This window comes from Mytilus trossulus, chromosome 2, assembly GCF_036588685.1.
Source record: "Mytilus trossulus isolate FHL-02 chromosome 2, PNRI_Mtr1.1.1.hap1, whole genome shotgun sequence".
Classification (NCBI taxonomy): Eukaryota; Metazoa; Mollusca; class Bivalvia; order Mytilida; family Mytilidae; genus Mytilus; species Mytilus trossulus.
In genome coordinates this window covers 41064707-41085919 of record NC_086374.1, presented here as the reverse complement: position 1 = coordinate 41085919, position 21213 = coordinate 41064707, and the positions used below count along the sequence as shown (strand labels likewise).

Below are 21213 nucleotides of genomic sequence, written 5' to 3'. Positions count from 1 at the left end.
TAAAACGGAATTTGTTGATTGATGGTAATACTTCAGAAAAATAGTATTGTACTTCAAATCTACTATACTATGAAGCTAAGAATAACATATACATATATTTTTATCCTCTTCAAGTCGTTGGTTCTTCCTAATTTTAATGCTGTCTTGATTTACACTTCTATCCCTGAAGCTACACATGCATGCTACATTATACATGTGCTATATATAATTTAGACTAATTTAGACTGAGGTATATAGACTAGTATATTGGAAAATCAATAGAGACTAGAGCTAGCTATCATACAGTGAACGCCTTCAACTATCCTGATCCTAGCTTGGTACTATAATTTCTCTCAGACTTGTAAGTCTAACTGTAAGTGTTAGGTTGATTTGTATAGGTGCCGGTTAGACTTACATGAAAATAGGAGTGTCACACTGTAAGTGTTAGGTTACTATTATGACGTCTATGAGGGCTATTTTAATTTTTGCTTTGACGTCTTCCTGCGTTGATGTAAAGCATCAAAGGGAAAAAAAGGTGATAGCCTTTCAAGATGTCATCATTATTTTATTATCTTGTAAAATTAAAATGATTAATAAAATTGAGAATGGAAATGGGGAATGTGTCAAAGAGACAACAACCCGACCATAGAGCAGACAACAGCAGAAGGTCACCAACAGGTCTTCAATGCAGCAAGAAATTCCCACATCCAGAGGCGTCCTTCAGCATGTCAGCTGGCCCCTAAACAAATATATATACTAGTTCAGTGATAATGAACACCACACAAAACTCCAAATTGTACACAAGAAACTAAAATTTAAAATAATACAAGACTAACAAAGGCCAGAGGCTCCTGACTTGGGATAGTTGCAAAAATTTTGCGGGATTAAACATGTTTATGAGATCTTGACCCTCCCCCTATACCTCTAGCAAATGCAGAAAAGTAAATGCATAACAATACGCACATTAAATATCTATTTTGTATATTTTATAATTTTGAAAACTAACAATAACTAACAAATTTTCTAAATATACAATCTAATGTTTAAAGAGGCCAAGATATTAGGTACCGGTACTTTCTGTACCAAACTAACAAATGAAAAAGTTTTCAATAAATTATGTATAATTTGCTGAAGAAGGTTTAAGTCATTAAATCAATATAGAGCAGAAATATCACACAAAAAGACTCCCAATATGGTAGCTAGGGTGCATATGTATCAATCCCTCAACTCTAACAACAAAAAGTACAGATCTAAGAGTACTCTAAGTTACTGATACCTAGTTTAAAGCCGATAATAAATGTCAAATAACTTGGTAGGGAGTTACCTAAGATAAAATTGAGAATGGAAATGGGGAATGTGTCAAAGAGACAATAACCCGACCAAAATAAAAAAAAAACAACAAAAACAAAAAAAACACAACAGCAGAAGGTCACCAACAGGTCTTCAATGTTGTGAGAAATTCCCGCACCCGGAGGCGTCCTTCAGCTGGCCCCTAAACAAATATATACTAGTTCAGTGATAATGAACGCCATAATACCAATTTCCAAATTGTACACAAGAAACTAAAATTTAAATAATACAAGACTAACAAAGGCCAGAGGCTCCTGACTTGGGACAGGCGCAAAAATGCGGCAGGGTTAAACATGTTTGTGAGATCTCAACCCTCCCCCTATACCTCTAACCAGTGTAGAAAAGTAAAAGCATAACAATACGCACATTAAAATTCAGTTCAAGAGAAGTCCGAGTCTGATGTCAGAAGATGTATGGCAAACTATTTATTAGGTGTACTGCATACAAATTCAATAAACATACTGGCCAGAAGTGCAATGAAGTATGAGAATCATGAAAACAATGCAGTTCACATACTTTGTAAGAGAAGTCATCTCAAGAATAAATATTTTTTTTAAGCACATGTTGACGAGTACATACTAATTTATATGTAATTAGGTTTCGGTTTCATTGTTTTGTACACATCCCCTTCAGCCATGAATTGTACCATTTGATTATTTCAGTAAATCTTCAATCTTTCATATTCATGCTATCAGTATTGTATTGACAGAAGAAAGGAAGATAAACTTTATCAATCCAATAAGATGAATCTTCTGCCTCAAAGCCACACAGAATTTCATTCTCCAGAGTACTGGGACAACTTCTTCAAAAAAAGAGGAACAAAAGCTTTTGAATGGTAACTTAATTTATTACTGCTTCTTTTTCTTTTTTTAGAGAAGAAATGTACTTAAACTGAAGATATGCATGAACACATGATACACATTTACCATGTTTGCTTATACTCTATGTAAAGTTAATGATTAAGATAAATAATGAGTTTTTGATTTAAATAGTATTACCAATTGCGCATCTTATTTTGCAAGGAAATATTTTGTTCCCACTCACTCACTTATCATCTATTAAAATTTGACTTACAAAGAAGTAGATGCCTGTACTTTTAAGGTCCAAATCTACACAAGTGTAATGAATGCATACTACATATAATAGGTCTTCACTTTAGTCATACCACACGTGCATATATATATATGTTTCACAGACAAAGATTTATTTTGTACAAATAACAGAAGTTTTAGCTTTTTAGCTTTTTGTCAAATTTCTATATGTACTGACACAGCTGAGATGGGAAAGGGGGGAGGTTGTGCTATGAATTTAAATTTTAGAGGAATCTGTGTTATTTAAAATGTATGATTGATATTAACAGGTATGGAGAATATCCTGAATTGTGTGGAGTTTTACACAAATATATAAAGCCCAAAGATAAATTACTGGTTGTTGGCTGTGGAAATTCTGTCATTAGTGAAAATTTGTATGATGTTGGTTACCATAGTATTGTTAACATTGATATAAGTGATATCGTTATTCGTCAGATGATAGACAAAAACCAAAATAAAAGACCTGATATGAAATTTCTTAAAAAAGATGTGAAACAGGTTAGTAATTAAATATGAACAAGGATAAAGATTTGAACAGTAACAAGGAGATACAGTTGAATATGAACAAGTTAATAAAGTGAAGTTAAATATGAACAATTATATAACGCTGAATATTAACAAGTAGATAAAGTTAAATGTGTAATTTAAACAAGAAGATAAAGTTTAATATTATACATTTATTTCCAGTGCCTGAGGGAGATATGAAGATTTTTCACCCTAAAAAAATCATATTTCACGAGGGCATCGCTTGGAACGCACTTTTTCAAAGTCTCACCTTACCATACGGCCAAAGACATGACACCCTTCATTTATGGCTAAAATAACCCATTATACATGATTTACATGTATATGTAAATGTTTTAAAAATTTCCACCTTTTAATAGAACCGCCATGACTAGGTAATGGAATATACAGTCTACACAAGACTGTCTAACGATTTACAGAAAAGGGCCGAAAAGAACATACACATATATATATAATATTTATTTTATAATCAATGAATATATACACGAAATTTTAATTTTGTTAAAATTTCCTCCTAATAAACATGTAAATCAACCATATACTGTTCAATTACAGGGATATGTGGACACCAAAAAAGGAGACAAAATAACTTCAGTGTTTTTTTTCAAAGATTTGTATATCTTACTATACACATCCTTGGTTTATACTAATATTTTTTTTATGTGTTTGATGCAAAATGAAAAATTCATTAACTTACTGGTAAAATATTTTTGCAGATGGATTTTGAAGATGGTGAATTCGGTGCTGTGTTTGATAAGGGTACTCTTGATGCCTTGATGGTTGATGAAACAGAATCTGTTGTTGCAGATATTGATGCCATGTTTAAAGAAATAGGACGAGTCCTTAAACAAGGTGGAAGATACATCATAATTACACTGCTACAAGATCAGATACTGAAAAAAGTGTTTTCTTATTTTCCTGAACTGTAAGTATCTCAGTCAGTTTTATATGTGCAGTAATCTCTTTCATATTTTTATTGATTTTCAAAAGGAAAATGTATTTGTTGTGTGCAAAAATTAACTACATTATCATCTACATAATATTTTTAATTTATCAATGTTCACTCCCCTCATCTGCCCATTAATACAAATATTTTCTTATATAGAAAAGTCAGTAGATGTGTTCAGAATTTCCTGCTTTTTCTTCTATGAGCTTGTTTTGGAAAAATTAAGGCAATGATGAAAGCAACTTTTCATTTAGCCAATCAATATTTAAAATTTTAATTATTCATGTTATTGTAGTCTCAATTTTTATGGCAAATTCTTAGAATTATTACCATGATTTACTTAACCTAAAATAATACAATAATGATCATGTTTTCAGTGGGTGGCCAATTAGAATCCATCTTATTAGTACAGATAGTTCAGAAAACAAAGATTTCCACATGCCAGTGTTTGCAGTAGTGCTGACAAAGTTCAAAAAGTTACCAAACATGAAACAGGTTGGTTAATCTATTGGCTATTGTTAAGGGTATTGCAACTGATTTTACAGTATGTTCTTATGTTGTGCTGTTACACCACTATCCCTGGTTAGGGAAGGATTGAGGACTGGGAAATGTATTTGACATGTGTCTCTGCAGCGTCTGAAGCCTGTTATATAGTTGTTGTCTTTGGTTAATGTCTGTCATATTTCTTTTCTGAACAAATTTTTTATGAAGTAGACCGATAGTTTTCTCGTTTTTGTATTTTACATTTTTAATGTCTAGACCTTTACAGCTAACTATACAGTATGATGTTTTCTCATTGTTGAAGGATGTATGGTGGCATATGATTGCTTATTTCCACTTTTTTTGTTTCAATGTAAACACATTGTAATACCACATCACAATTGTGTACTGTAAATTCAGAAATAATGTGATGTTTTCATTATTGTGAAAAATGGGACAGTGTTATAATGGCAATAATCTAAGCTTGCATTTTGAAATAATTATACCCCCGCTTTACCCCCGCTTTAAAAAAGGGGGGTATACTGTTTTACCTCTGTCTGTCCGTCAATCCGTCAGTCAGTCCGTCCCATGAATATTTTCGTTGCATTTTTCTCAGGAACTACAATAGAAAGATTTCTGAAATTTGGATTCAGGGTTTATCTAAGTCACCTATACCGTGTGATGCGTTTTCAGATTGATCACTTAAAAACTTCCTGTTTACCAAACACTTGTATGATTTTACACATGATAGCCAAGTTGAAAATTTTCGTCACACTTTTCTCAGGAACTACAATACAAGGATTTCTGAAATTTGGTTTCAGGATTTATATAAGTCAGCTATACCGTGTGATGCGTTTTCAGATTCATCACTCGACAACTTCCTGTTTACCGAACACTTGCATATTTTTACACTATTTATTTTTTCGTCGCATTTTTCTCAGGAACTACAATACAAGGATTTCTGAAATTTGGTTTCAGGGTTTATCTTAGTCAGCTATACCGTGTGATGCGTTTTCAGATTCATCACTCGACAACTTCCTGTTTACTGAAAACTTGCATATTTTTACACTATTTATATTATCCACTTGCGGCGGGGGTATCATCAGTGAGCAGTAGCTCGCAGTTGCACTTGTTTTATCTGAATTAAACAGGATTTTTCTCAACTTTGCAAAAAATTAAATTGCTTTTTAGTCTTGAATGACAAAATCGCAATAATAAATGCAAGCAATAATTTCTGCATTTACAGTGTTTGAATATTTGACAGGTTAGTTTATCTATTGACTATTGTTCTGTAGTTTAATAGGTAGACGTGAAACATGAACAAATAAAGTTCCACATTTATAGTTAACAGGTAACCTTCATTATATTCACAAGTTCTTTAGTTGCAATACATGAATGCACGTAGGGGAAGTATGATTGCCAGTGAAGTTATTACGAGTAAAATTGAAATGTGATGTTGTATATATCTTACGTGTTGCAAAATTCTAATACACAACTTAAATTCACAAGGTTGCTGGACCATGGACATATATTCTCCTGTATTTACACATATACAGCAATCAAGTCTAATACAAATTTCTTTTACAGTTAAACACAACCAATTCTTGAATTATTTTTTATTTATAGATCCTTGAAGTATCAACTGTAGAAGATAAAGTGGAGAGATTTGATGATGTTGATAAAGTGAAGGGAGTACTCAAGGAGATGCAGTATTATGCATTAATTAGACAGCAGATTAGTAAAAGGTTAGGACATGGAAAACTACATTGCTTTAAATGTTGTTTAATGCAAGAAATAGAAAAAATACTGTTACCTTATTTTTTATCCATAGAAAATGAGCTGTAAATGTAAATTACCTGATGAGTGAATGTTGATAGCATTTTTGTCATGTGGCTAGTTCAAAGTGGCAAAATATCAGAAAAGTGAAATATATAATAAGGAGGGAAAAAAAATGTAAGGAACAATAGTGTACACAAATATATTTAATTGTATTGCAGCATCATTCTAATAATTTTTATAAGCCTTGAACTATGTTTTATTTTGTGCTAGTAAGAATTGTTGAATTATTAATTGCTGGTATATTTATTTCAGAAATATGAGTAAAGAGCATGTGTCTCTCTGTCTGTACAGTGATATATCCACCTCACCTAGATATACTTTACATATAGTTGACAGTACACAGAATCTCAAACAGAAGTTTGCCATTTTTATTGTGCCACAAGGGAGGTAATAACACTTTACATATAGTTGAGAGTACACAGAATCTCAAACAGAAGTTTGCTATTTTTATTGTGCCACAAGGGAGGTAATAACACTTTACATATTGTTCACAGTACACAGAATCTCAAACAGAAGTTTGCAATTTTCATTGTGCCACAAGGGAGGTAATAACACTTTACATATTGTTCACAGTACACAGAATCTCAAACAGAAGTTTGCTATTTTCATTGTGCCACAAGGGAGATAATTACACTTTACATATAGTTAACAGTACACAGAATCTCAGACAGAAGTTAGCAATTTTTATTGTGCCACAAGGGAGGTAATTACACCTTACATATAGTTGACAGTATACAGAATCTCTAAATTTTATATTTTTCTAACTAAAAGTCATGATGTTGCGAACATCAGTAAGGTTTGTTTGTTAAGAAGGAATAATAGGACTGATAAGAAATGCCATATTATCATTATAAGGAAATATCATCATACAAAAAATACTTTGATATGACATTTTTGGTGTTTTGTAGAGAAACAGATTGGCTGTTTGCAACAGAAGCTGGTAGGATGCAGCTTTCTGATTCTGCAGGATTTGAAAGACTGATAGTTGTATGTTTACATCGGGATCATACATACACAGATTTGGATAGTATAAAAACAGAACTTTCTGCCAAAGTTATGGAGTTGACACCCCCAAATTTCAAGAGAGGAGTACAGGTAAAAGATTGAATAATATATTTTTTCACTATACATACCTGTATCCATTGAAGTGATGCTTTAAATATTAGAGTTATCTTTCTTGTACCAGAACTAAACCTTCATTTGTTGCATGCTATTTGTGACAGTCAGTATTTGTATATTACTCTTTAAAAACAGTTATCTGAATAACATTAATTCTTTATATGTACATGTGTTTGTTGAACGCATAATTTACCTTTTCAAAATCATCAAAGAGGTCAAGTGTTCTATTGTAAGTAATGAAAACCTGACTTATAATTTATTTTAAACTTTAGGTACCTTTCTTGTCCCTGGGACAGGATATTGGTAAGAGACAGATTAAGTGTAAAGGCCACAGTGATATGAGTGGAGAGTATGTTATAGAAGATGTGGAGGTGGATGGGGATGTGTACAGAAGACTGGTGTTCTCCTCTAATCCTAACATTGTACAGTCAGAGGCCAAACTAAAATCAGGTTTCTATTTGATATCCTAACATTGTACAGTCAGAGGCCACACTTAAATCAGGTTTCTATTTGTTATCCTAACATTGTACAGTCAGAGGCCAAACTAAAATCAGGTTTCTATTTGATATCCTAACATTGTACAGTCAGAGGCCACACTTAAATCAGGTTTCTATTTGATATCCTAACATTGTACAGTCAGAGGCCACACTTAAATCAGGTTTCTATTTGTTATCCTAACATTGTACAGTCAGAGGCCAAACTTAAATCAGGTTTCTATTTGATATCCTAACATTGTACAGTCAGAGGCCACACTTAAATCAGGTTTCTATTTGTTATCCTAACATTGTACAGTCAGAGGCCAAACTAAAATCAGGTTTCTATTTGATATCCTAACATTGTACAGTCAGAGGCCAAGCTTAAATCAGGTTTCTATTTGATATCCTAACATTGTACAGTCAGAGGCCAAACTAAAATCAGGTTTCTATTTGATATATCCTAACATTGTACAGTCAGAGGCCAAACTAAAATCAGGTTTTAATTTGATATCCTAACATTGTACAGTCAGAGGCCAAGCTTAAATCAGGTTTCTATTTGATATATCCTACATTGTACAGTCAGAGGCCAAGCTTAAATCCGGTTTCTATTTGATATATCCTACATTGTACAGTCAGAGGCCAAACTAAAATCAGGTTTCTATTTGATATATCCTACATTGTACAGTCAGAGGCCAAACTAAAATCAGGTTTTAATTTGATATCCTAACATTGTACAGTCAGAGGCCAAACTTAAATCAGGTTTCTATTTGATATATCCTACATTGTACAGTCAGAGGCCAAGCTTAAATCAGGTTTCTATTTGTTATCCTAACATTGTACAGTCAGAGGCCACACTTAAATCAGGTTTCTATTTGTTATCCTAACATTGTACAGTCAGAGGCCAAACTAAAATCAGGTTTTAATTTGATATCCTAACATTGTACAGTCAGAGGCCAAGCTTAAATCAGGTTTCTATTTGATATTCTTACATTGTACAGTCACAGGCCAAGCTTAAATCAGGTTTCTATTTGATATCCTAACATTGTACAGTCAGAGGTCAAACTTAAATCAGGTTTCTATTTGATATCCTAACATTGTACAGTCAGAGGCCAAGCTTAAATCAGGTTTCTATTTGTTATCCTAACATTGTACAGTCAGAGGCCAAGCTTAAATCAGGTTTCTATTTGATATATCCCAACATTGTACAGTCAGAGGCCAAACTAAAATCAGGTTTCTATTTGATATCCTAACATTGTACAGTCAGAGGCCAAACTAAAATCAGGTTTCTATTTGATATCCTAACATTGTACAGTCAGAGGCCAAACTAAAATCAGGTTTTAATTTGATATCCTAACATTGTACAGTCAGAGGCCAAACTTAAATCAGGTTTCTAATTGACATACTTTTAGGTTATACCAATTTCAAATCCATATGTTTTTGTTGCCGAAGGAATCAAATCGAATGGTGAATTCCTTATTTTATCATAAGTAAAGAGGGGTAATGTTTTTTCTTTTTCAGATTATGAGTAAATTGAAATTCTATGTTGTCCCCCAATGAGACACTTACTCAACATCTTATCTAATCAAAAACATAAACTTAGTATTCAATTACTCCTTAAGACTTGTTGATTGAACACATTGTGCACAATGTTAGGCTCCAGGAACTCTAGCTTCCTATTGGTTTTTATTCATGCAAAAATATGTTTATAAAATCTACGTGCAATGTCCATTCTCACTGAGTTGTGGACAGTTGAATCATGTCACCATTGTTTATTGCAGCTATATTTATATATTTTATAAACTATAAAAACACCAGTGACGATGTGGGATGAATCATTTTGATAAAAATATTTTCTTTTTGGCAGTAGGAAAGAAAAAAGGGAAGAAATCTGTGAAGCTAATTATAGATCCTGATTATTTGGCTTGTCAACATCATATATCTATGATAGCTGGTCTTGGATTTGTCCCAGATATTCATCAGATGAAAGGTAATTTAACCAGTTAAAAGTTATGATTACTGATGACGTCTTAAATAAACGCCACATGGATATGCTATTCTGACAAAGTTAACATTGTAATTGAAAAGTTAAAAAAAAATACAAAATGAGTAAGTTAGTAAGTAAAAAGATGGTTTATTATAGTGACATGTTGGTAAATTATCAAAAATATATGTATTTGTACAAAATATAATACGACATACAGAATGCACCACCCCAATGTACAAATAAGTCACATTTTACTTTCAATTCCTTATATAATTTATTATTATTATTTAATCCTTATAAATGTATTTGTAACAACAAAATATCCCATCTTCCTGATATTTGAAAGGGAAATAAAGTACAGTTTATCAGGTTTTCTAAATATTGATATTTTTAAGATATCAGTTGTAAGCCACAGTGTTAACCTGTTTTGGCAAGTAAGCATGTCAAATGAGCAAAATAGCGTGACATTGTACTGAGCAGCTGCTATTATACAATTACAGTCTTTTGTTTTGATAAGTATGTGGTTTTATTGACTTTTGACAAACTGCTATTCACTGAGGAAATGACCAAGGTGAATATCAGTTTTTCAAAAGTTAATTAAACAAATATTTACCGTAAACAAATGACAATAATTGTTTTTTATATATTCCAAGACAAATGTATGTAATTTCCATTATTGACCAAAACCAATTGTACATCAAACAGGAAGGACGTTACAATTAGTTATAAATTACTCACAGTACCGATAGATTTTACTGTAAACGTTTTCTGCATGCCTCTTAAAGTAAAAGAAGTATTTAGTATTCACAATTCACAATGTCTCAGTGTTCATTTTTCAATAGTTTCATATAATTGTGGTTTAAGAATATATTTTGCAGAATTTAATCTTTGCAGTTTCTGAACTTGAATTTAAATTTGTTGATTGTTCAACTTATTGCTTGCATTATTCTTATATTCAATTATATCATTACTACAAGGACATTTATGTTTCTATTATCAGATGGAAAACTAAGTGCTTTGTTGATAGGTCTTGGAGGAGGAGGTCTAGCTACATTCTTACATCAACACTTTAAACAGGTTGGTAATATTACGCCTTAATGCATATTATATTTCACTCAATGGAGGAAAATGCATATGTAGTAGAAATTTGAAAGTTAAGATATGTCTGTCCATTTCAGGTCTTTTATGAAACCTCTAACTCACAATGAAGGTGGTACATTGCATTCTAACATGTCTGTCTGTTTGTCTCTTCTTCACTTTTCAAGTTTTGCTACATATTACTCAGCTTTATTACCAAGCAATTGTTTGATATTCAGTATGGTCACATTATATGTTTTTGTACGTCATATGAATTCATACTATGCATGCTTTTTAAATGGAAATTGTGATTTCACAAAGCATTCTTTTAAAATAGCAAGAAAACTCTTAAGACCAGTATAACTTTATTATGATGAGTTTTACTATGTAAACAATCATCAAATCTGTTGGGCAGTCAATTTCTATTTGACAATTCTTTAACTTCTCATTGGGTACACATTTTGATATATTTTTTTGTCAATTGAGTTCTCATTCAGTGTTGTCTAAAAATGGACACCCTTGATTGTTATATTTGATGTCCATAGGATAATTTCATTGAGCATTATGAAATCAGCAGTTACTAGTAATCAAACATATACTCCATGAACAAAATACTGACAGTGTTATTACAACGGCCTTTTAAGTTACAAGCCAAAAGTATTGCAACCTGGCCTTTTGAGTATTTCATCCTTTGTTTTTCTATTTCAGATAAATCTGAGTGTTGTTGATATAGACGAGGCTATGGTCAAAATAGCAACAGATTGGTTTGGTTTTATTCAGGATGAACTCCTCACAGTACATGTTAGTGATGGAATAGAATTGGTAAAGAAGGAAGTTGAAAATGGTAAACATTTGTTTAAATGATATTTCATATAATAACCCAATCTTCATAATCAACAAAATGTAAAATAACAAAAATACTGAACTCCCATGAAAATTCAAAAATTACTGTAACAAACAGTTCAAACAAGTTCAAGTTAAAATATGAAGTACATCTACTCAGCATGTGAATCTGAGAGAGTTTTCAGGGTTGAAATCATATAATATACAAACAACAAACATGTTATATATAAGGTGTTACATGAATTTACTAAAACAATATTATGTCATATGTTATCAACAGCACACGTCTTTATACTTTCATTAACAAATTGGTTAAAAGGATGAATCTTCCAACTATCATTATAAAATGTCAATGATATGATTATAAAGAGATGTTGGGTATATATCCATGAGGCAGAATTCTTATTGCAACAGTAAACAAGAATTTGATAATAGTATTGCATAAAAAAAGTCCTGCAATAGTAGATCAACAAAAAAGAATTTTTTGTCAATTCTGGTGAATTTTAATATAGTCTACAATGTTAGAGAGTGGTCAATGTTGAAGATGGACTTAGATCTAGGTAAGCAGCACAGGCTTTTTAAAGCCTCCATTTTATTTTTTATTTGATATAATTTTTTACTATTGACCAAAGCAAAAAATAGACCTAACTTTATCTGTGAAAATTGGCCATTGAGGTAACTAGGTGTGACCTTTTCTCTCAATTGTTTTGACTCTATTCTTTATAAACTAAAGGTTTGAAACGTCATGTGATAATGTTGGATGTTGACAGTAAAGATACCTCTGTAGGTATGAGCTGTCCACCACAGGCATTTGTAGAAGAGGAATTCCTACTCAACATAAAGAAACTACTTGACAAAAATGGTATGTATAGAGTGGGAAAAGTTACATTGCAGTTAGGCTATAAATTCTTAAGAAGACAGATATACATATTACATAAAGTTTTTTACACCTTTTAAAAAAGTATTTGTATTTGTAACAAAATGGTAAAAAAAATAAGACCTAGCATCATCAACTGGTGCACACACCTTTCCCAGAACTTCCTTGTCTTAAATCATCTGAAAGGGTATACTTTGAAAATGTTAGTCAATTGGCTTTGTTTGTAGTATGGGAATAAATGACTTGATAGTTTAATAATAAAACAGTAATTAAGGGATGATAAGCATAAATGACTTTTTTTTTTTAGAAATTAAATAAATTATTTTGACACTAATGTAAAAGGTTTTAAACCTGATGACAGCTGGCATTAATTAAAAATGAAAATATTTTTTATAAAAATCTTGAAACATAGATAATTTGACTTGTTGATGCCAGTAAGGATATCATGTAGTTAAAAAAATATTTGTTTGCAGTTTTGTCAAATTCAATGTTCATCTGAATTGGGTAGTTTTATTTTTTTCAGGGGTTTTGATTTTAAATCTGGTTTGCCGTGATGACGATATGAAAAAGACTGTGATTAAGCGTCTTACAGGAACTTTTCATCAGGTTGTAGTAAAAGATATAGAGGAGGAAGTCAACCAAATAGTTTATGCACAAAATAGTACGGAACAGACTAACAGTGAAACAGGTTTGACTAATGACACATGTGATAACTGTGCTATGAAGAATCCACAAACTTTACTAAGTCCTGAAACATCAAAATATTTGAATTCTTGTGTAAAAGGAACTGATATAGATCTTTCAGATCAGTTCAAAAATATGGTTATTGTAGACAGATAAAAATAAATATTTTTTAAATGGTGATTTTCTACCTATGTTGCCAGAGATTAAAGATGGTCTAGTAATTGTGGAACACATAGAGGAACACATGGAGGGTACGGTACATACATTTTGATACTCCCAACAGCAGTATTGTTGCTATACAATAATTGCAGATAGAAACTGTCTATTCTCCTATGTTGGTTGGAATTAAATTATTTCTCCAGTTTTCCATGTTTGATATAAAAGAAGAAGATGTGGTATGATTGCCATTGAGACAACTCTCCACAAGAGACCAAAATGACACAGAAATTAACAACTATAGGTCACCATACAGCCTTCAACAATGAGCAAAGTCTATACCGTCTAGTCAGCAATAAAAGGCCCTGAAATGACTATTTAAAACAATGCAAACGAGAAAACCAATGGCCTTATTATGTTAAAAAAATGAACGAAAAAACAAATATGTAACACATGAAGAAACGAAAACAACTGAATTACAGGCTCCTGAATTGGGACAGGCACATACATACATAATGTGGCAGGGATAAACATGTTAGCCGGATCATAACCCTCCCCTTACTTGGGACAGTGGTATAACAGTACAACATAAGAATGAACTATAAAAATCAGTTGAAAAAGGCTTAAACCTGTTTTTTAGCTCACCTTTCCTTAAAGGAAATGTGAGCTTTTTTCATCAGGCGTCTGTCCTCGTCGTCATCTGTCGTTGTTAACAATTTTTCAAACATCTTCTCCTCTGAAACTACTGAATGGATTTGGATGACACTTAGCATGATTGTTCCTTAGATTATCCTGCACAAAGTGTGTGCTTCGATTTTTGATCCGTCAAAAAACATGGCCGCCGTTACTTAAAATAGAACATAGGGGTCAAATGCAGTTTTTGGCTTATATGTCAAAAACAAAAGCATTTAGAGCAAATCTGACATGGGGTAAAAATGTTCATTAGGTCAAGATCTATCAGCCCTGAAATTTTCAGATGAATCAAACAACCGATTGTTGGGTTGCTGCCACTTAATTGGTAATTTTAAGGAAATTTTGCAGTTTTTGGTCATTATCTTGAATATTATTATAGATAAAGATAAACTGTTAACAGCAAAAATGAACAGCAAAGTAAGATCTACAAATAAGTTAATATGATCAAAATTGTCAATTGACCCCTTAAGGGGTTATTGTCCTTTAATGACAATTTTCACAATTTGTTCATCATATTTGCTAACTTTTAAAAATCTTCTCCTCTAAAACTACTCAACCAAATTCAACCAAACTTCAACTGAATGATCAGTAGGGTGTATAAAATAAAGTTTGTGTTTTATTTTCTATTTTGTCAAAAAACATGGCCGTCATGGCTAAAAATAGAACTCAGGGTAAAATGCAGTTTTTGGCTTATATCTCAAAAACTCCAGCTTTTTGAGCAAATAAGACAAGAAGTTAAAGTATTTATTAGGTCAAGGTCTACCTGTCCTGAAATTTTCAGCCGAATTGGGTAACTGGTTTTTCAGGTATAATGCCCCAGAATTGATGATTTTAAAGAAATTTTGCAGTTTTTGGTTATCTTGAGTATTATTATAGATACAGATAAACTGTTAATAGGAAAAATGTTAAGCAAAGTAAGATCTACAAATAAGTCAATTTGACCAAAATTGTCAATTGACCCCTTAAGGAGTTATTGCCCTTCAAAGACTTTTTTCTCAATTTGTTCATCATGTTGACTTACTTTAAAAAATCTTCTCCTTTGAAACTGCTGTATCAATTTCAGCCAAACTTAGGCTAAATGAGTTTCAGAGTATCTAGTATAAATTTTATATTTTATTTCCTTGTAAGTCAAGAAACATAGCTCCTATGGCTAAAATAGAACATAGGAGAAAATGAGATATTTTTTTTTTGCTTTTGAAGAAAATAGGACGATTCAAAGAACATTTAAATAAATTGAAAAGCCAAAAAAATCATTGATGAGAGATTTAAACAAAAAAATTAAGGTGAGCGATTCAGGCTCTTGAGAGCCTCTTGTTTACAAATGGAAAAATTGCTTAATTTATGTTCCAACCTCTGCCTTTGGTTGGCCTCAACCAAAGGTTATGAAACTAATAAACAATACTTATAACCACAAAACACAGATCAAGTTTGAATTTAAGTAGCCCCACTTAAACTGTTCATGCCACTTGACAAATGAGAAAATTGTTGATTTTTTTTCGTTTCTGTTCTTTAATTTTAATTTGCCTCAACCAAAAAAAAAATTAAAAAATTCTGAAACTTATACATAATACTAATTACCTCAAAACTCAGATCAAGTACACATTTGGGTAGCCTCTCTTTTACAGTTCTTCAGTTATGTTTCTTTATAAATTCATATAAAATTGAAATGGGGGCTTCATCTTTGTCCCATGGACAGTCCCTATTTATTTTTTGTCCAGTTTCCTCTGTATCTTGTTATGGTGTTAGTAATGAATGGTGTTGCATAAAGTCACTTTATAGATTACAATCTTGCAACTGTGTAAACAAATTGTATAAAGCTTAAAATTGTATATGATAGAAGACTTGCATGCTTCATACAATGTATACAAATAACTCATATAACAAAATTTCCTTCTGTAATATGCCCATTGTTCTTGACCTCATTTTCATAGTTTAGTTACTTTTTGAAGAAAAGAAAAAAACATGTATTATGCTAAGGTGCATTTTTTTTTATGCCCCATTTATTATCCCCCATTTTCTGGTCTGTGCTTCCGTCTGTCTGTTCGTCCTTCCGTTTGTCCCGTTTCAGGTTAAAGTTTTGGTTTAAGTTTTTGGTTAAGGTAGTTTTTGATGAATTTGAAGTCGGATCAACTTGAAACTTTGTAAAAATGTTCTCTATGATATGATCTTTCTGATTTTAATGCCAAATTAGAGATTTTATCCCATTTTCACAGTCCACTGAACATAGAAAATGATAGTGTGGATGGAGCATCCATGTACTTGGGACACATTCTTGTTTAGTCAGTGCATCCATTGGTTGGTTCCACCTGTCAGTCTGTCCCTCACCAGGTTAAAGTTTCTGGTTAATCTTATTAATTTTTTTATGAAGTTGAATTCCAGTCATTTTGAAACTTAGTACACATGTGACCTATGACAAGTGCCTTCTGATCTTCATGCCAAAGAAGAGTTTTTACCCCACTTTCACTGCACATGGAAAATGATAGTGTGAATGGGGCATCAGTGTACTATGAGGGGGGGGGGGGGGGTCGGAGGGGTCATGATCACGAAATCCAGGGCTAAAAAACACAAAATTCTAAGGTCCTGTATTTAATTAAATGTAAATCCAGACATCCTGAAATTAGAAAAAAGAATTCCTAGATCCCGAAAGAATCAATCCTGAAATCATGTGGTTAAAAACACCTGATCCTGATGTCCCGAAAAAGGTCCTGCCTCCCCTCTACTATAGACACATTCTTGTTGTCAAATGAAATACTCACTTATTATGAGTACAATGTAATAGGATGACTAAATTTGGTTTGTATGTCACTTGCAATGTCTGCATCAGGTAGGTTTCACCTGACCTAGACCTCATTTAGTGGATCAGTGATCAAGGTTATAGTTATGTGGTGAAGTCCGTACCTAAGTTGCTATATTAAAGCTCTAGGCCAACTATATTTGGTGTATGGAATGATGATATGTTGTACATGTCTGACTGGCAGGTTTCATCTGACATTCACCTTGATTGAATGATTCATTAGTAAATGTTTAGTTTTTGTGGTTTGGTCAAAAACCAAAAGGTCAATTGTATTTTGTATATGCAACAACTGTAAGGTGTGCATGTCTGTCTGGCAGGGTTGATATGAAAATGACCTAATTTTCATGGTTCAATGGTTAATGATAAGTTTTTGTAATCAGGTAATCATGTCTGGTAATTACTATATTTGGTGTATGGAATGATTGTAAGATGTCCGACAGGGTTCTTATTACCTTGACCTCATAATCATAATTCATAGGTCAGTGTTTAGATTATGTGGTTTGATCTGCTTCTCAGGTACTATTAGCAGTTGTACCACTTTATTTGCTGTATGGAAAGATTGTAGGGCGTACATATTTTTAGACATAGTTGATCTGAATGTGACCTCATTTTCACAGCACATTGTGAAATGTTAAGTTTATGTTATACTTGTATTAAAACCTTTATATTACTACCTTTCAACATAAGTTCAATGATAATTAAAACAGGAGAAATTTCAGCCTGTGCAATTTAGTTAAGCAATTGGTCCTCAATTTTTTTTCAAATAGTTATTTTGTCAAATTTTAGAGATGACTATGTTGAAGATGGTTCAAGTCAACAACCACTTTCTTCATAAATGATTTTATTTGAACTACTTTACTTAAGAATTCCATATTTTTTTCTCTCATTTTCTAATACTATTGGTCATGTTATTTGATTTGCATGAGCATTTGATTAATTTTTGAAACAAAACAGCCTTGAGATCATTGTGACCAGTATTATTTTAAATTGACAACTGACACAGGGCTTAGTGAGAAAATGTTTTTATAGATTAAAGTCAAAGTTCAACTGTACATTTGATCAAATAAAAAGGAAAAATGTATGACATACATTGTAATAATTGTGTCAAGATGAAACAACAAATGATAACCTGACTGATCTGTCAATAATGGTTAACCATACAAGATTAATATGCCAGGTAAAAAGGTAAAATTATTGATGAAATTCATAAATTATCTTCGAAACTAATATCTTAATCCAAGCTGTTGATATTTAATGATTTGAAATGACACTATGATTAGAATAAAAATTGGCAAACAGAAAATCCAAACAATTAAGAAATGAAGAGAAGTAAAAACATGTTTATGTGAATGTTTGCACAACACTTTTGGCAATGGTATTTTGGTATCTTATTGTTTCTCTTATACAGAAATATACAACTGGTATTGACATAAACAACCTTCTTACATAAATCTTGTTTCTCTTATTCAGTATTTATGTCTAACTCTTAGATTAATACCTTATTGCTATTTGAAAATCTGTCCCACTTGAACTTTTGACGTCATACAACAATCACTTTTCCATTGTGGCTTCAGATATTTTCTATTATGAAGTCAAATTTGAAGAGAACTTTGTGATGTCCAGTAATGGCGGACAAATAGCGATAAGGTGTATTGGGTTTTTTGTGCAGATAACAAGTTCATGTGCCTATTACAAAATGCAAGTCTGTAACTTTGAATGTGAAAAGATTTGTTGATAAACTTGCGAGTTACAAAAGATACCTCAGTTGTACATCTATGACTCAACGTTAATTCAATAATCCTCAATTATAATAAAGCCCATATAAACAGATGGGAGTATAAATTATTCTATCTTTAGAATTTTCAGATAATGAGACTTTAGTATAGGGAATAGCAGCATAAAACTTTACTGATTGATCAAATATTTATGAAATATGCATGTCTTTTAGAAATTAATTTGAGAACATAACTGTTAAAAGGCATCGTACAAATATGTCTGTTAAATAAAAATGACAAGGAAATGAAGACAAATCAATGCCACTTCAAAATTGTGTGAAATGTAGATTTACAAAAAAGTAAGGTTGAAATCTTGGAACTCATAGAGGTTAAAATGAATTTGCTGTGTATACCACTTATTGCATTACCTCATGGTCAATGCCATAAATATGTCAAATTATGCTGGAGGTTGAGTTACTGTTCATTCCTCAAAAGTCACAATAATCCCACCCTTGAGAATAATCTAAATAAGATTTTGAACTAATACTTTTTGTATCAATTTTGAAGTGATGATAATATCCCACACAATAAGTTATAACATCACACTGTGTGACACACAACAAAGTATTATGAGTTTGTTCCATCTTCACATTTTGTTGACATGCTAGCATTTTTATTTTTTATTACCTTATTGTTGACATGCTAGCACTTTCAGTTTTTGTCCTTTTTTTCTTGACATGCTAACACTTTTATTTTTTGTCACTTTGTTGTTGACATGCTAGCAGTTTGTTGTTGACATACTAGCACTTAGTTGTTGACATGTTAGCACTTTGTTGTTGACATGCTAGCACTTTGTTTGTGACATGTTAGCACTTCATTTTTGTCACTTTGTTGTTTACATGCTAGCACTTTGTTGTTGACATGCTAACACTTCATTTTTGTCACTTTGTTGTTGACATGCTAACACTTATATTTTTTGTCACTTTTCTGTTGACATGCTAGTGCTTGCATTTTTTGTCACTTTGTTGTTGACATGCTAACATTTTTATTTTTTATTACCTAATTGTTGACATGCTAGCACTTTCAGTTTTTGTCACTTTTTTCTTGACATGCTAACACTTTTATTTTTTGTCACTTTGTTGTTGACATGCTAGCAGTTTGTTGTTGACATACTAGCACTTAGTTGTTGACATACTAGTACTTTGTTGTTGACATGCTAGCACTTTGTTGTTGACATGCTAGCACTTTGTTGTTGACATGCTAGCACTTCATTTTTGTCACGTTGTTGTTTACATGCTAGCACTTTGTTGCTGACATGCTAGCACTTCATTTTTGTCACTTTGTTGTTGACATGCTAACACTTATATTTTTTGTCACTTTCCTGTTGACATGCTAGCGCTTGCATTTTTTGTCACTATTTGTTGACATGCTAGCATTTTCATTTTTTGTTACTTTGTTGTTGACATGCTAGCACTTTCATTTTTTGTCACTTTGTTGTTGACATGCTAACATTTTTTTATTTTTTGTCACTTTACTGTTGACATGCTAGGGCATTTTTGACACTTTTTGTTGACATGCTAGCATTTTCATTTTTTGTTACTTTGTTGTTGACATGCTATCACTTTGTTGTTGACATACTAGCACTTTGTTGTTGACATACTAGTACTTTGTTGTTGACATACTAGTACTTTGTTGTTGACATGTTAGCACTTTGTCGTTGACATGCTATCCCTTTGTTGTTGACATGTTAGCACTTTGTCGTTGACATGCTATCACTTTGTTGTTGACATGCTATCACTTTGTTGTTGACATACTAGTACTTTGTTGTTGACATACTAGTACTTTGTTGTTGACATACTAGTACTTTGTTGTTGACATACTAGTACTTTGTTGTTGATATACTAGTACTTTGTTGTTGACATGCTATCACTTTGTTGTTGACATGCTAACATTTTGTTGTTTACATGCTAGCACTTTCAATTTTTGTCACTTTGTGTTGATATGCTAGCACTTACATTTTTGTCAGCTCCTTTTCAAATTTTAAATGAAGGTTTCAATTTAAAGCAAACATCATTCAATCAATCAAAGTATCACCACAGATAAGTATTATCAGAAAAATCTGTGTGTGTAAAAAATATTTTGTTTTTGTTTCCTGGATAGCACTTTTATTTTTTTATGAGATTGCCATTTAATTATATTGATGTTTCAACTCATCAAAATTTCAGATTTGTTTAGACAATCAGAAAAATTTGAATAATTCTGAAATATTTTATTGAAGGACTATTTTTAGCTCACCTTGCATAAGGGCCATGTGAGTTATTCCCATTATGTTGTCATCTGTAACTTTTAATAAGACATTGCCTCTCAATCTACTAAGCCAAATTCAACCAAAATTGGCCACAATCATCAATAGGGTATCTTATTTCAAAACAAGAATGTGTCCATAGTACACGGATGCCCCACTCGCACACTCTAATTTTCCATGTTCAGGGGACCGTGAAATTGGATTAAAAACTTTAATTTGGAATTAAAATTAGAAAGAACATATCATAGGGAATATGTGTACAAAGTTTCAAGTAGATGTG

The 21213-nt window shown here is 32.0% G+C and overlaps 1 protein-coding gene across 3 annotated transcripts; it reads left to right on the top strand.

The window, feature by feature from the left end:
* The first annotated feature begins 5 nt into the window (after nt 1-5).
* On the top strand, nt 6-13446 carry LOC134707252 (eEF1A lysine and N-terminal methyltransferase-like). Of its 3 annotated transcripts, XM_063566859.1 has the most exons (14): nt 6-24; nt 2039-2164; nt 2690-2918; nt 3662-3870; nt 4269-4386; nt 5998-6116; nt 6463-6597; nt 7119-7305; nt 7602-7779; nt 9670-9792; nt 10790-10866; nt 11575-11710; nt 12443-12571; nt 13110-13446. In XM_063566859.1, the coding sequence occupies exons 2-14, from the start codon at nt 2073-2075 to the stop codon at nt 13424-13426; spliced, it is 2049 nt and encodes a 682-aa protein (XP_063422929.1). In that variant the 5' UTR covers nt 6-24; nt 2039-2072; the 3' UTR covers nt 13427-13446. The 3 variants fall into 3 exon arrangements, with proteins under 3 accessions (XP_063422929.1, XP_063422930.1, XP_063422928.1); XM_063566860.1 differs by lacking the exon at nt 6-24 and having other exon boundaries at nt 1813-2164; nt 9673-9792; XM_063566858.1 differs by lacking the exon at nt 6-24 and having other exon boundaries at nt 1814-2164.
* The last annotated feature ends 7767 nt before the right edge of the window (nt 13447-21213 follow it).

Coding starts and splice junctions, on each gene's coding strand:
- LOC134707252 (XM_063566859.1), top strand. CDS start 2,073: ATGAATCTTCTGCCTCAAAGCCACACAGAATTTCATTCTCCAGAGTAC. Junction 6,117..6,462: donor AGACAGCAGATTAGTAAAAG/GTTAGGACATGG, acceptor TATTTATTTCAG/AAATATGAGTAAAGAGCATG. Junction 12,572..13,109: donor GAAACTACTTGACAAAAATG/GTATGTATAGAG, acceptor TATTTTTTTCAG/GGGTTTTGATTTTAAATCTG.